Source organism: Narcine bancroftii, chromosome 9 (assembly GCF_036971445.1).
Source record: "Narcine bancroftii isolate sNarBan1 chromosome 9, sNarBan1.hap1, whole genome shotgun sequence".
Classification (NCBI taxonomy): Eukaryota; Metazoa; Chordata; class Chondrichthyes; order Torpediniformes; family Narcinidae; genus Narcine; species Narcine bancroftii.
Genome location: NC_091477.1, coordinates 11,301,434 through 11,313,967, shown reverse-complemented (window position 1 = coordinate 11,313,967; position 12,534 = coordinate 11,301,434). Strand labels below are relative to the sequence as shown.

At 40.9% G+C, this 12,534-nt stretch overlaps 1 protein-coding gene across 1 annotated transcript in view; it reads left to right on the top strand.

Moving 5' to 3' along the window:
• LOC138743196 (coiled-coil domain-containing protein 69-like) overlaps positions 1-12,314 on the top strand; it is a 43,072-nt gene extending 30,758 nt beyond the window's left edge. The window contains exons 4-9 of the mRNA XM_069898148.1: positions 2,283-2,382; positions 7,722-7,795; positions 8,279-8,380; positions 9,774-9,893; positions 10,025-10,122; positions 11,273-12,314. Coding sequence (XP_069754249.1) covers positions 2,283-2,382; positions 7,722-7,795; positions 8,279-8,380; positions 9,774-9,893; positions 10,025-10,122; positions 11,273-11,456 — 678 coding nt within the window. The 3' untranslated portion in view covers positions 11,457-12,314. The remainder of the gene's footprint in view (positions 1-2,282; positions 2,383-7,721; positions 7,796-8,278; positions 8,381-9,773; positions 9,894-10,024; positions 10,123-11,272) is intronic.
• The last annotated feature ends 220 nt before the right edge of the window (positions 12,315-12,534 follow it).

The following is a 12,534-nucleotide window of genomic DNA, read 5'->3' as shown; positions in this document are numbered from 1 at the left end:
GGCCTTGTTTCCATGGCTTCTTCCAACATACTGGGCTTGCCAGAAACATTTGTCCTTCTATTGTGTTGCATCTCTTTTTAAAAAAAGTTTATTGGGGCGTTAATTGGAATAACAAGAAATAGTTGGAAAGTTTGGTATTGGGCTGGGAAATGCTGAGAGGCGGGCTGGGAAATGCTGAGAGGCGGGCTGGGAAATGCTGAGAGGCGGGCTGGGAAATGCTGAGAGGCGGGCTGGGAAATGCTGAGAGGCGGGCTGGGAAATGCTGAGAGGCGGGCTGGGAAATGCTGAGAGGCGGGCTGGGAAATGCTGAGAGGCGGGCTGGGAAATGCTGAGAGGCGGGCTGGGAAATGCTGAGAGGCGGGCTGGGAAATGCTGAGAGGCGGGCTGGGAAATGCTGAGAGGCGGGCTGGGAAATGCTGAGAGGCGGGCTGGGAAATGCTGAGAGGCGGGCTGGGAAATGCTGAGAGGCGGGCTGGGAAATGCTGAGAGGCGGGCTGGGAAATGCTGAGAGGCGGGCTGGGAAATGCTGAGAGGCGGGCTGGGAAATGCTGAGAGGCGGGCTGGGAAATGCTGAGAGGCGGGCTGGGAAATGCTGAGAGGCGGGCTGGGAAATGCTGAGAGGCGGGCTGGGAAATGCTGAGAGGCGGGCTGGGAAATGCTGAGAGGCGGGCTGGGAAATGCTGAGAGGCGGGCTGGGAAATGCTGAGAGGCGGGCTGGGAAATGCTGAGAGGCGGGCTGGGAAATGCACTTGCATGGACCACCAACATGTTGATCACTGACATGCACATTGCAGTGTGCAAATGTGAAATTTGAAATGAGATGACCCACCAAATTGATGTCATCTTTTGGTTCTTGAAGGAACTGCTGACAGATAGTTAGGGACTTTTCTGTGTACTTCAGGGTTGATTTAGCTATGTTGGGTAGCTAAGGAAGGAACCAGGGACTGTTAATCCTAATGATATGGACAGCATGAATGAAGAAATGGAATGAATTGGACTAATTGGCTGTTAAAGACTGAAGAGGCATTCCCACACTCTTTACAATCCATTGTATTGTCCAATCAATTACCAAAGGAAATCTTCATGAAGATCACTTGTTCAGTTTTACTGATTTGTTAATCTAGATATTGTTCCTGAAAAATGTTTGAATTACGCAGTAACAGAAAATCTGGAATGATGTTCTATTGAGTATTTTGAATATATATTATTTGTTACACCTCCAAGGTGATAAAAAAATTTTAACTGATTAAAAATTTCTAAGATTGGCCATGGCATCAATGGATATGGGGAGAAGGCCAGGCAATGGGGCTGAGTGGTAAAGTGGATCAGTTCATGATTAAATGTTGGTGCAGACTCGATGGGCTGAATAGCCTATTTCTGTTCCTATGTCTTATGGTCTTGACATGCTTTGGAAAGTCAACCATTTAAATATGCCTTTTAGCCAGTTTGCCCCGCGTGTGCATAACTCACCAGTTATATTTGTCTCCACAAAAATTAAATAGATTGAATCCTACATTATCAGATATGTGTTTCAGGTGTGGGTGTGAGATTGGATCCTTTTTGCATTCTACCTGCCAGTGTCTTAAAGTTGAATATTTCTGGTTGGAGGTTGGTAATTTTTTGGAAAGAATTACGGGGGTTAAGTTCCTACAGGATTTGATGTTATTGGTAATATTAAGGTTTTATGATTAAAATTAACTAGTGTCAAATTGAATTTGTACGAAATGAATTGGCAGTTTCTCAGAAATATATAGCAATAACTTGGAAATCAGATACAGATCTAGGCATGGAAAGATAGCATGCAGAACTTTATAGCTGCATACCACTTGAGAATATTACATAGTTTACAAAACAAATATCATGTATTTTGGAAAATATGGTGCCCATATTTTAATCGACTCTCTAAAGACCTCACTCCTTGGTAACCTCCAATATTAGACTTGATGATATAAATGCTCTATTCCCTTGGCTTTCTCTGGTCCTTCTTTTTCTATTTTCTTTCCTTTTTTTCATTTCTAGGGGTTTGAGAAGGGTGGGAGGGTAGTTTTGTATACCACATCTATAACTTTTTGAAATAGTTTTTGAATTGAATGTAATGTACTTAATATTGTGACTAAAAAGTGTAAATAAAATTTAAAAAAAAAACATGTACATAACTCAAGTTTGGAGATCAAGATTTCTAACCGGCAACTGGATACTTAGCACATGTCTGATTTATAATTTGGAAGTGAGAAAATGTTTGTTTAAAAGTTGATGATTAACAAATTGTTTGGTTCTTTTAGAAAGAAGGAGAGCTATCAGACTCCAAAATCGAGGAACTGAAAATGAGGCACTCCGAATATATCAAGGCTCTGAAGGAGGAACATAATGCTGCATTGGCAGGTAATGTACAAATTCATTCTCCTTTTCAATAAGACCAGATTTGTTCTGAGTGTGAATGTCCTCAATTGTCCTCTTACCCATTCTAAAAATTGACATTTGCCATCCATAATAGTAAATATTTATACTTTGCAGATAATTTGAACAATGATTGAGATAAAGATGTCCAATGCAAGTTTTATAAAAACAGAAAAGACTTGTTTCATGTGTGATAAACTGAAAAGAATCGCTTCATACTGGCTGTGAAAAGCAAATACATACTCCTATAATCATGGTTTATAAAAACTGTTTTTAGCAACAGTTTCCATGGCATTGAAATCTGTTAATCCTTAATGTTCCATTCGCAAATAAGCCACGCCTGTACAGTTTTTCTTGATCAGAATTAAATTGGCATAGTCTCTGTTTTTTCAGAACCTTGACCAACATTGTTATACACTTACAGCCTGCCCTTCATTGGCTGTTTTTCAACACAGTTCCTTTGAGATAAACTTGCATTCTAACCTTTGGGATCTTTTCCTGGGTTGAGTCCCATTCTGCCTAAAACCCAATGTATTCATGCTCTTGCATTCTTCCAGAGATGTTTTGATGAAATCTATCCACTGATGTTGTCAATTTTCCTAATGATTCCACTGGCATTAACCTCTTCCTGCTCATCTTCCCTTTAACATAAAGAAAACTTCCGGTTCAAATTCAGTGTCCAGAAACTTTCCTTTTGTGTAGGTAATGAATGTAGTAAAAACCAAATTGAAATTCAGGAAAGTTTTTGCTCAGGTTCTGGCCCTAATACATTTAAAGAAGCTGAAAAGCCAAGTTGCTGCATTTCCATAATTATTTTCTGTTTCTGAGAGGTGATAACTAGATACAAAGGATGTGCCCTCATTTTCCATCCAGCACAAACGTCTGGGTCTCTATAGAGTAATATAGAGAGATCCTGCTCACAATATCATTGAGATCAATAGAAACTTGGTGGTTTCACTTTCTTATACACTAGTTGTACAATATGGTGAGCAGTTCTTTGGAACACCCAACCCCAACCAACCAATCTTCCCCTGCAAACGCTGCAACCGTGTCTGCCTGTCCCGCATCGGACTTGTCAGCCACAAACGAGCCTGCAGCTGACGTGGACTTTTTACCCCCTCCATAAATCTTCGTCCGCGAAGCCAAGCCAAAGAAGAAGCATAATATGATGTTGACAATGTATTGGACTTCTCTACCCATCCCACCTCCCCTGAGCAGGCTTTTAGACATCAAAAATCTCCTTTGGGTCTGATTTTTATTTGATTTTTTTCTTTGGCTTGGCTTCACGGATGAAGATTTATGGAGGGGTAATGTCCATGTCAGCTGCAGGCTCGTTTGTGGCTGACAAGTCCGATGCGGGACAGGCAGATACGGTTGCAGCCGTTGTAAGGGAAAATTTGTTGGTTGGGGTTGGGTGTTGGGTTTTTCCTCCTTTGTGTTTTGTCAGTGAGGTGGGCTCTGCAGTCTTCTTCAAAGGAGGTTGCTGCCCGCCGAACTGTGAGGCGCCAAGATGCACGGTTTGAGGCGATATCAGCCCACTGGGGGTGGTCAATGTGGCAGGCACCAAGAGATTTCTTTAGACAATCCTTGTACCTCTTTGGTGCACCTCTGTCTCGGTGGCCAGTGGAGAGCTCACCATATAACACGATCTTGGGAAGGCGATGGTCCTCCATTCTGGAGACGTGACCTACCCAGCGCAGTTGGATCTTCAGCAGCATGGATTCGATGCTGTCGGCCTCTGCCATCTCGAGTACTTCGATGTTGGTGATGAAGTCGCTCCAATGAATGTTGAGGATGGAGCGGAGACAACGCTGGTGGAAGCGTTCTAGGAGCCGTAGGTGATGCCGGTGGAGGACCCATGATTTGGAGCCGAACAGGAGTGTGGGTATGACAACGGCTAGAGATTTTGCTTTGTTAATAGCACTAGATATATTGAAGTTGTGGCCATTATAAAACACGCATCTACTCACTTTGATGAAGGGCTCAAGCCTGAAACGTTGGTGATGTATCTCTTTTTACCTTTGCTACACAAAGGCACTGTTTGACCTGCTGAGTTTCTCCAGCATTTGTGTGTTTTTTCCACTTAACCACAGTGTCAACAGAATCCTGTATTTTACCTTCTACTTTTGGTGTACTCAAGATTCCTTATGGTCAAGTAATTAAATAGATGTAATATTACATGAAAATTTTGTCTTCCATAAGGCAGACAAAGATTCGCCATCAGCAGAAATTCCCAGCACCCCTTACAGTCAGAGAAAGGGAAGCAAAAGAGAGTCTTTCCAGAGTTGCTGAGTGTCCATGGATTCACCTCCAGTGCTCCTGCACCTTATGCAGCCATGCAGATTTTAGTCCAAGCCATCACAACCCAAGGTTCAGATCCAAACCTCCAACACGATCCGGAAGCATTCAGTGCCCTCAGCACCTCTCACATCTAGGTTGCGATATCTGGTACCCCTTCCACCAGTCTCCAGCAGTCCGCAGCCTAGTGCACATTCTTTGACCGCAATTGCCAGTAACCCACAGCCAACATGGGTTCCTCACCTCGAGTCATCAATACCCCTCCACCTGCTTGTTTTTCAGCCACAGAGCCCCTCACTGAAACCCTACCATCATTACTGTCCCGTAGGGTCATCCCATCTGCTTCTCCTTCTCAAACGAGGTATGTTCTCCCCATTTTCTGTTGGCCTGTTTTCCTAGAGTCTTTTCACATGTTTTCAATCCTAACAATCGAAGATTGAGGGAATTTTCCTAAGATAGAGCTTTTTTTTTAATTTTAAAATGGATCATGATCAGAAAAAAGAGCTTTGAAATACACTGTTAATTACCCAGAGTTGCTAACTGGCCTCAGGCATGTAACAGTTACCAAATGTGTGTAAAGTTTTTTTTTAAGTTATTAATTGGCAAGTTCTAACCTCAGCTTATGAAAGGGGACAAATTATTCTATCATTACAGACTCAGAATGTTCAACATCTGCTAATCAAACAGGTCAAGATGAATTATTATTTTCATTTGAAAATTGAGGCCCTATCCAAGTTATTTACTGAGCTCTATATTTCTGAGCATCAGACAATCTCCACTACTTTGCCTTCATTGGCCTGAAGTTGCCTCCCTCTTTTTAAAAAAAAACTCTCACCTTGAAGAAGGGCTCAGGCCCGAAATGTCAGTTATATCTTTAACTCCTATGGACGCTGCGAGACCTGCTCACTTCCTCCAGCCATGCTGTGTTTTTACTGCGTTCACAGTGTCTGCAGACTTTTGTGTTTCTCTCAGTTAATTGAGGAGTCTGGGCAGTGTAAATGAGCTCAATCGCTTCTCAACTTCAATGCACACTCATGCAGGGATCCAAAAATAGTAAAGGCAACAACAGATTTTAGACACTCTTCCCTTGCATTCCTCGGTTATTGGGAGGTGATGGGGGGGGTGTGGTGGTATTTATAAAGCACATGCCTTACTCAATGCATAGCAGCTCAATAAATACAAGCAGGGATTGAACCTGGGGCATATTTGGTCTCTTGGATCAGGATCAGAGACGGCACAAGGTTAGGCAACATGAAGATCTGTTTTTCCTAAGGAGTTTTTGCATAGAGAAGCCACCTGACTGCCCAACTCACGATCTTTGTGAAAGGGGAATTGGAAAGGTAGATTCGGTGTTCACACTGAATTGCTAACTCCTTTTACATAGCGAGCGGCTTCCCAGGGAAGAAGGGCTGGGACATGAAGCACAACAGTGATGTGGAACATGCATGCTGGGAAGCGAATCACTTGTTCAGATTTCGACCAATTCCACGAACATATGCAGTGACTTGTGTTAGTACTGGCGGTATTGCCTGCGTCTGGGATTGGGTGAATATTGTGCTTCATGTAAATTTCAAACCGTTTGGAAGTTTGGAAAGGATCGACGTTGTGTTTGCAACTTCTGTATCGGGAAGTTTAAAAATTTTAAAATTCACGCGCTTCAGTCACAGGCTGAGGATGTCATCGCAACATCATCAGTCACTCCCCCCCCTGCCCTTTCGAGCGCTCATTTTATGCAGGAGGCAGTGCGACTTCACTCCACCTTTGACACTAGGTCCCTTGGCAGAGGAAGCACTGAGTGAAATGAACCTGCCAATGAACCTTTTTCGTATTCACATGGGTGAGTGAAGAGTATGAAAGCCAGAGGAAAGCTGTCTTGAAGGTTCTTTGTAAAAGGGGCTCTAATGAGTTACTTAACAATATTCCAAAAATACCTAAAGTGACCCTTAGAGAAGATTCTTATTGTCTATTAACTGAATAATCTGCTGCCTGATAGGAAATTAATCAATGTAGAGCAAAATCAGGGAGGGTTGAAAGCAATACTGATTCGACTGACTGTATTTCTTTTTCACATGTATCAATGCACAGAACTGAGCCAAAGGATTTTCATTCCCTGCATTCTTGAATTTTATGCTTTATATCCTCACACTGAGAGAAAAAAAGTCCCTTGAATCCCAGTAAAATCAACATTATATTTTAAAAAAATCAATGAACTGTAAGGAAGATATTCATTTGAATACTATGAGTTTAAATGATGGCAGCACTTTACAATAGCGGAGGTAATTAGCCAATATGTACTAGGCGAGTTTTGTAATTACCACTTTAACGTGAAAATGTTGTCGAACAGCAAGAGATACTCTTCACAAAGTTAGGAGAAACAAGGACAACTAAAGCAGGTGGTAAATTGACACAACCCAATTCAACAAGGATGTGAAGAAAAAATTGCAGACAAATTGTATGAAACCGAACAACTGGGGACACCATAATCCTCACACACTCTGTCACTCTTACAATATGGCCAAATTAGACTTTGGAATGCAAGAGACGGAGACACTCTAAACACAGGATGGAAATGAACACAAGCACTTGAAATAGACACATGAAAACAACAACTGGCACAAAGCCAAAGGTATTTGGATAATGATGGAGCTTTTTCAGCAGAATGTAAAAATGGAAAGTTAGCAACAACACGTACGATGTACACAATAAATTGCACTGTTATTTTCTATTTTTATTAAAAGTTACGCAAACAATTTGGGGGATACATGAGAGACTGGATGCTGGAATATAGAGGAAGTCAGCAGGTTGAGCACCATCAGTGGGAGAAAAAGAATTGTTGACATTTGTGGCTGGAACCCTTTATACAGTCTTGAAACCTCAGCTAAAAATTAATCTTTATTTACTGGTCCTATTTAATTGAGTTTTTAAAAAAAAAAAAAATGCTTGATTCAATGATATGTTTGAATGTCAATATCTTATTTATGCTACTGCTATCTTCGAATCTCAGGGGCTGTATTTTCTTTTGCCAGGACTTGTAAAACAGCATATACACGAGCAAAAGTCATTGACTGAATCGTTTGAGAAAGGCAGCATGTGCCTTAAGGTAAGTTTGTGTTTATCATTCCTTGCATTAGTGTTCTTCACTGATGACTTCTGTTCTTTCCTGCCTTCCTTTTCTGGAGAGTGAAATTTCTGCAGGAGCGCTGACTGTTCATCCTGGTTCCCATTATTCATGTCTAAACATGGGCAGTGAGTATGGAAAACCAAGTGTTTGCTGAGAATCAAAGGACTGATCATGTCCCGAAAGTAGATACATACATTCATCCAGAAGAATCACAAATAGAGATCAAGAAGGAAAAATTCTGGGATTGTATTCCTTCCCCCATTAAGGGCCCTACTGACCATCATAACATTCAACCTCCGCCAGATAAAATCAGATACCTGACATTCCTCTTAGTTGGCATCATTCACTTGTTGTGCCATTAGCATGAGGACTGGATTTAAGGAAGGGAAGTTGGGGACTGGAGATGGTGAAAGGCTCCTGATTTTACTATGTTAATCTAATTTATGATTGATATCCAATAAGGGAAGAATAGAGGAGCTTACTACCCAAGTCAACTCATTTCAAACGAAGTCGAAGAAAATTGAGGATGCAATATTAAGAAGAGACCACAACGGGGATGAGAAGGTATTTAGAATTGTTATCCCTGAGTTTGTACATCTGACTAAACCCAGTGTTACATTTTACAGTCCAACATGATCAGCAAACTTTACAATCAGAGAGCTGCACTGTCCACCTTGTTCATGCCATCCATGGTACTGATCTACACTAATCCCACTTTGCTGCATTAGGTCTGTGACTTTCTATGCCTTATGATTCAAGTGGTGGACTAGATGCTTCTTAATACCTTGAGAGTATCTGCATCTACTATTCTTTAGGTGACACATTCCAGAATTCAATTATTCTCCAGGTTTTAAAATAAAATCCTCTAATCACCTTTAAACCTCCTTTCAATTTGAACCAATGCTCTCTTGCCTCAAACACCATCCTCTCTTCCCCTCATAATTTTATAAAGGTTTATCGACTTCCCACTGCCCCCCCCCCCATGCCCAGCTTCCTCTGCTCCAGAGGAAAAAACCCAACCTCTCCAATCTCTGCCATATTGCCCTCATCCAATACAAATGCATAGCACTCTATATCGACATCATGCATTCATATTGTTTCCATTAAGTTATTTACTTTGACTTTCTGATTCCCACAGTGGCGAATGCCATTCTAGAGTGTACTCATCTTTCGCAGGGGGTGTACAGTATTGTGCATGGAATATAAACTGACTGATATCAGCCAACAAGATGGTTTAATTTGTCCTGAAATATCGAAACAGTCTGCTCATCTGCACTTCAAAGAGCAAGGCAAACAAAAGTTAACAAATTCTCTGTGTATTGCACATAACAATTAAGGACTCTTAATCTTGAATAAGTTTAAATACAAAATGCCAGTGAATTAACAATCAATAGGTGGAACAGGTTACCCAAACAAATTATGGTTGTAGTTAGTGTTGATCCAATCAAATGCTTCATTCTTGGAACAGAGTACATCATTTCATAAATATGGCATTAAGGATATATTTATTCCAGAATAAGTGTTTCAAGATTATTTCCACCATTAGGAATTTTCCTTGTCTCAGATCTGGATCCGTAGGACATAGAAGCAGAAGTAGGCTATTCAGCCCATTGAGTCTGCCCCACCATTCAATCATGAGCTGATTTATTTTCCCACTCAGCCCCTTGGTTGATTTGTGAAGTTTTAAGTTCTACCACCTTGTAGATGTAACAAAGAATTTGTATTCAACTTACTCAGTGGAACAAGATTCCAGATTTTTATTATTGCATTATTTCAACATTTTTCGGGAACAATACCAAGATTGATGAATTGGTCTGCTTGGATAAGTTGAAAGGAATCGATTGCAATGAACTAAGAACGTTATTATTTTATCTCTCACTAGAGTGCTTCGCAATTTTTTCTGAACAGATTAAAAACAGGTAAATGGCCACCTCGCACTTTGTGCTTTAAATTGCAGAATTCACATCCACCAACACTTTTCTGGGAACAGGAACTGGAGAGCTTGCACTTTGTGGTGGAGATGAAGAATGAAAGAATTCATCAGCTCGATAAGCAAGTGTTACAGATGAAGAACCTGGTACGATGCGTCTGTCCACCAATGGTGACAGAATCACGGTGTGACATGAGCACTAGTTTTTGATTTTGCTGCGGTTCATTTTTATTGTGACAACGAAGGCATATCTTTCTTTCCCTTGAATCTCCTGTTAGGGCGAAGTAAATATGTTACTTGAGGAGAAAATTAAAATCCTCCAGCAAGAAAGTGAAGACTTGAAAGTTCGCCTGAAAAATCAACAGACCTTTTCAAGGTACTTCATTGGTAACTTCATGTATCTGTTGGTCTTGGCATGAGCTTTCAGATGGTGCAGGAGTAGAACAGGGCTTACTTTGAAGTTCAAGTTTGTTATCATCCAATTGACCATACAGAATATAACCAGACTACGGGGCACAGTACACAGCACATTAATAATTGTGCATATATATAAAGATCTAATTTAAAATAAATGTATATACATATTTTGGGATGATTTACTTGGTCACAGGATGTTGTTTATCAGTCTCTCAGCCTGCAGAAAGAAGCTATTTCCCAGCCTGGCAGTCCTCATTCTGATACTCCTGTATAGCATCAAGGCATTGATAACATTCCAGTAGCAAAGGTTATGTTTTAGGTACTCATTTCCTTTCATATGGAAGCAAGTAAATCTATGCAGTTATGCATTTCTAAGATTGTACAAAGAAATGCCTGGGATCAAAAATGAAATGTTTATCAAAGCTGCTGGAAAGTTGGGGTCACCAATAGAACTTTCTCCAGGAGGATGATGGGAAAACCACTCGGTATCTCCATCAAATTCTGGTTAGAACACACAGTGTATTGTGTTCAGTTCTGATTACCTCAGGATGGATCTAGCTGCTTCAGAGGGGGTACAGAGGAGATTGACCAGGATGCTGCCTGGATTGGAGTACGTGTCTTATGAAATTGGACAAAGCTAGGATTTTACTCTTTGGAGTGACAATAAAATTGTTTAAGAGTATGAGGGGCTTAGATAGGGTGACAATAGCAAATACCAGTGGACCTCTGTTTAAGATGAATGGAGGAAATTTCAGGGCACATTTCTGAGGTAAGTTTTTTTTTGCACAGAGTTGTGGGTGACTACTGCATTCCCATGGGTGGTGGTGGACGATGGTACCATAGTGGCATTCAAAAGATTGATATCGGCAGATGAATGCAAGGAAAATACCCCTATGTGGATATGGGAAGGATTAGATTGTTGTGGAGTTGGTTTACATAGGTCAACCCCATATCATGGGGTGAAGGGCCTGAACTGTGCTGTCATGTTTTATGTTCATTAAAAGGGTATTTCACATGTGAGTGAATGTTAAAAAATCACAATTACAAGTGATGAACTGAAATCTATTAAATTAAAATGTGCCTCAATAATTGCCTATATTCTACTTTAGACAATTATCCATGGAACATGAGGCTCTGCAGCAGACTTTGGAGAAAGAAGCTATGATGAAGGAAAGACTCTTTCATGAGAAAGAAGAACTGGTCTGGAAATTGCAAAATGGAGATGGCTCACCGACTGGGCAGCTTTCATGGGGGAGAATTCATTCAGCATCAGTGGAAACATCATTAAGGTGACAGTAACCCATGGTGAAAAGGAACTATTCTGCAGAACTCCATCGCCTTTTGTATTGCCTGAAGGAAGCTGGATGCATCTACCTCAGCATGCTTGGTCCCTCCAGATGTGCCAGTGGATTTGGGAGCCGAGCTAATTATTGGCCATAGTTCAACTTTAGAAGTTAATTTGCATTCTTCAAGTGAAGCTTTGGAGGAACAAACTTGGAAGTTGAACTTGATCGTGCATGATCCCCATTTAGGAAAATGGGATTGTGAAAAGAAAGTACTGCGATCTTGACCCTGAAATGACTTATTAAAAGGAGTTTGCTGTTTTGTTTCCTCATCATTTCAGATACCCAATAGTTTTCTTGGTTTTATCAAAATGTCAACAGTTTGTGCCACTGAATAAGATTTGTCTTCCTTGACACAAACTGTCATTCTGACATTTAAAAAAAACAACCCAAGTTTGTTTGTTATTCAGGCACATTGCTCTCTGCGATGATCAACAAACCATTGTATTGATCATGTTAGTTTTGTAATCAATATGAGGCTGAAAGCAATTAATTCAAACCAATGGAAATGCTGGATAGACTGTGTATTCCCCTGCCGCTGGGAAAATTACATCCATATGTAAGGGTGGCGCAGTTAGCATGGCGGGTAGCGCAACGCTGTCACAGTACCTGCAAATGGGACCGAGGTTCGAATCCTCTGTTGTCTGCAAGGAGTTTGTACATTATCCCTGTGTCTGCATTGGTTTCCTCCGGGGGCTCTGGTTTCCTCCCACCATTCAAAATGAACCGAGCTTAATTGGGTGGACCGAAAGGGCTTGTTAATGTGCTGTATATCTATATAAAAAATAAAACAAAATTAATCAGATGATTTAATTTGTAAGGAAAACTCAGTTTAAAGAATAGGGTATATCTTGATGCATCAGAAACTATTTATAAGAAATAGAAATAAGAATCTCCTTGCACCTCTTCTGCCATTCATCAAGACCATAGCTGATCCTGCATCTCGGTGCTACTTTCTTATACTAAGTCCATGCCTGTCAACTCCTTTAATATACAAAAGTCTGTCAATTTAATGACAAAGGCCTGTG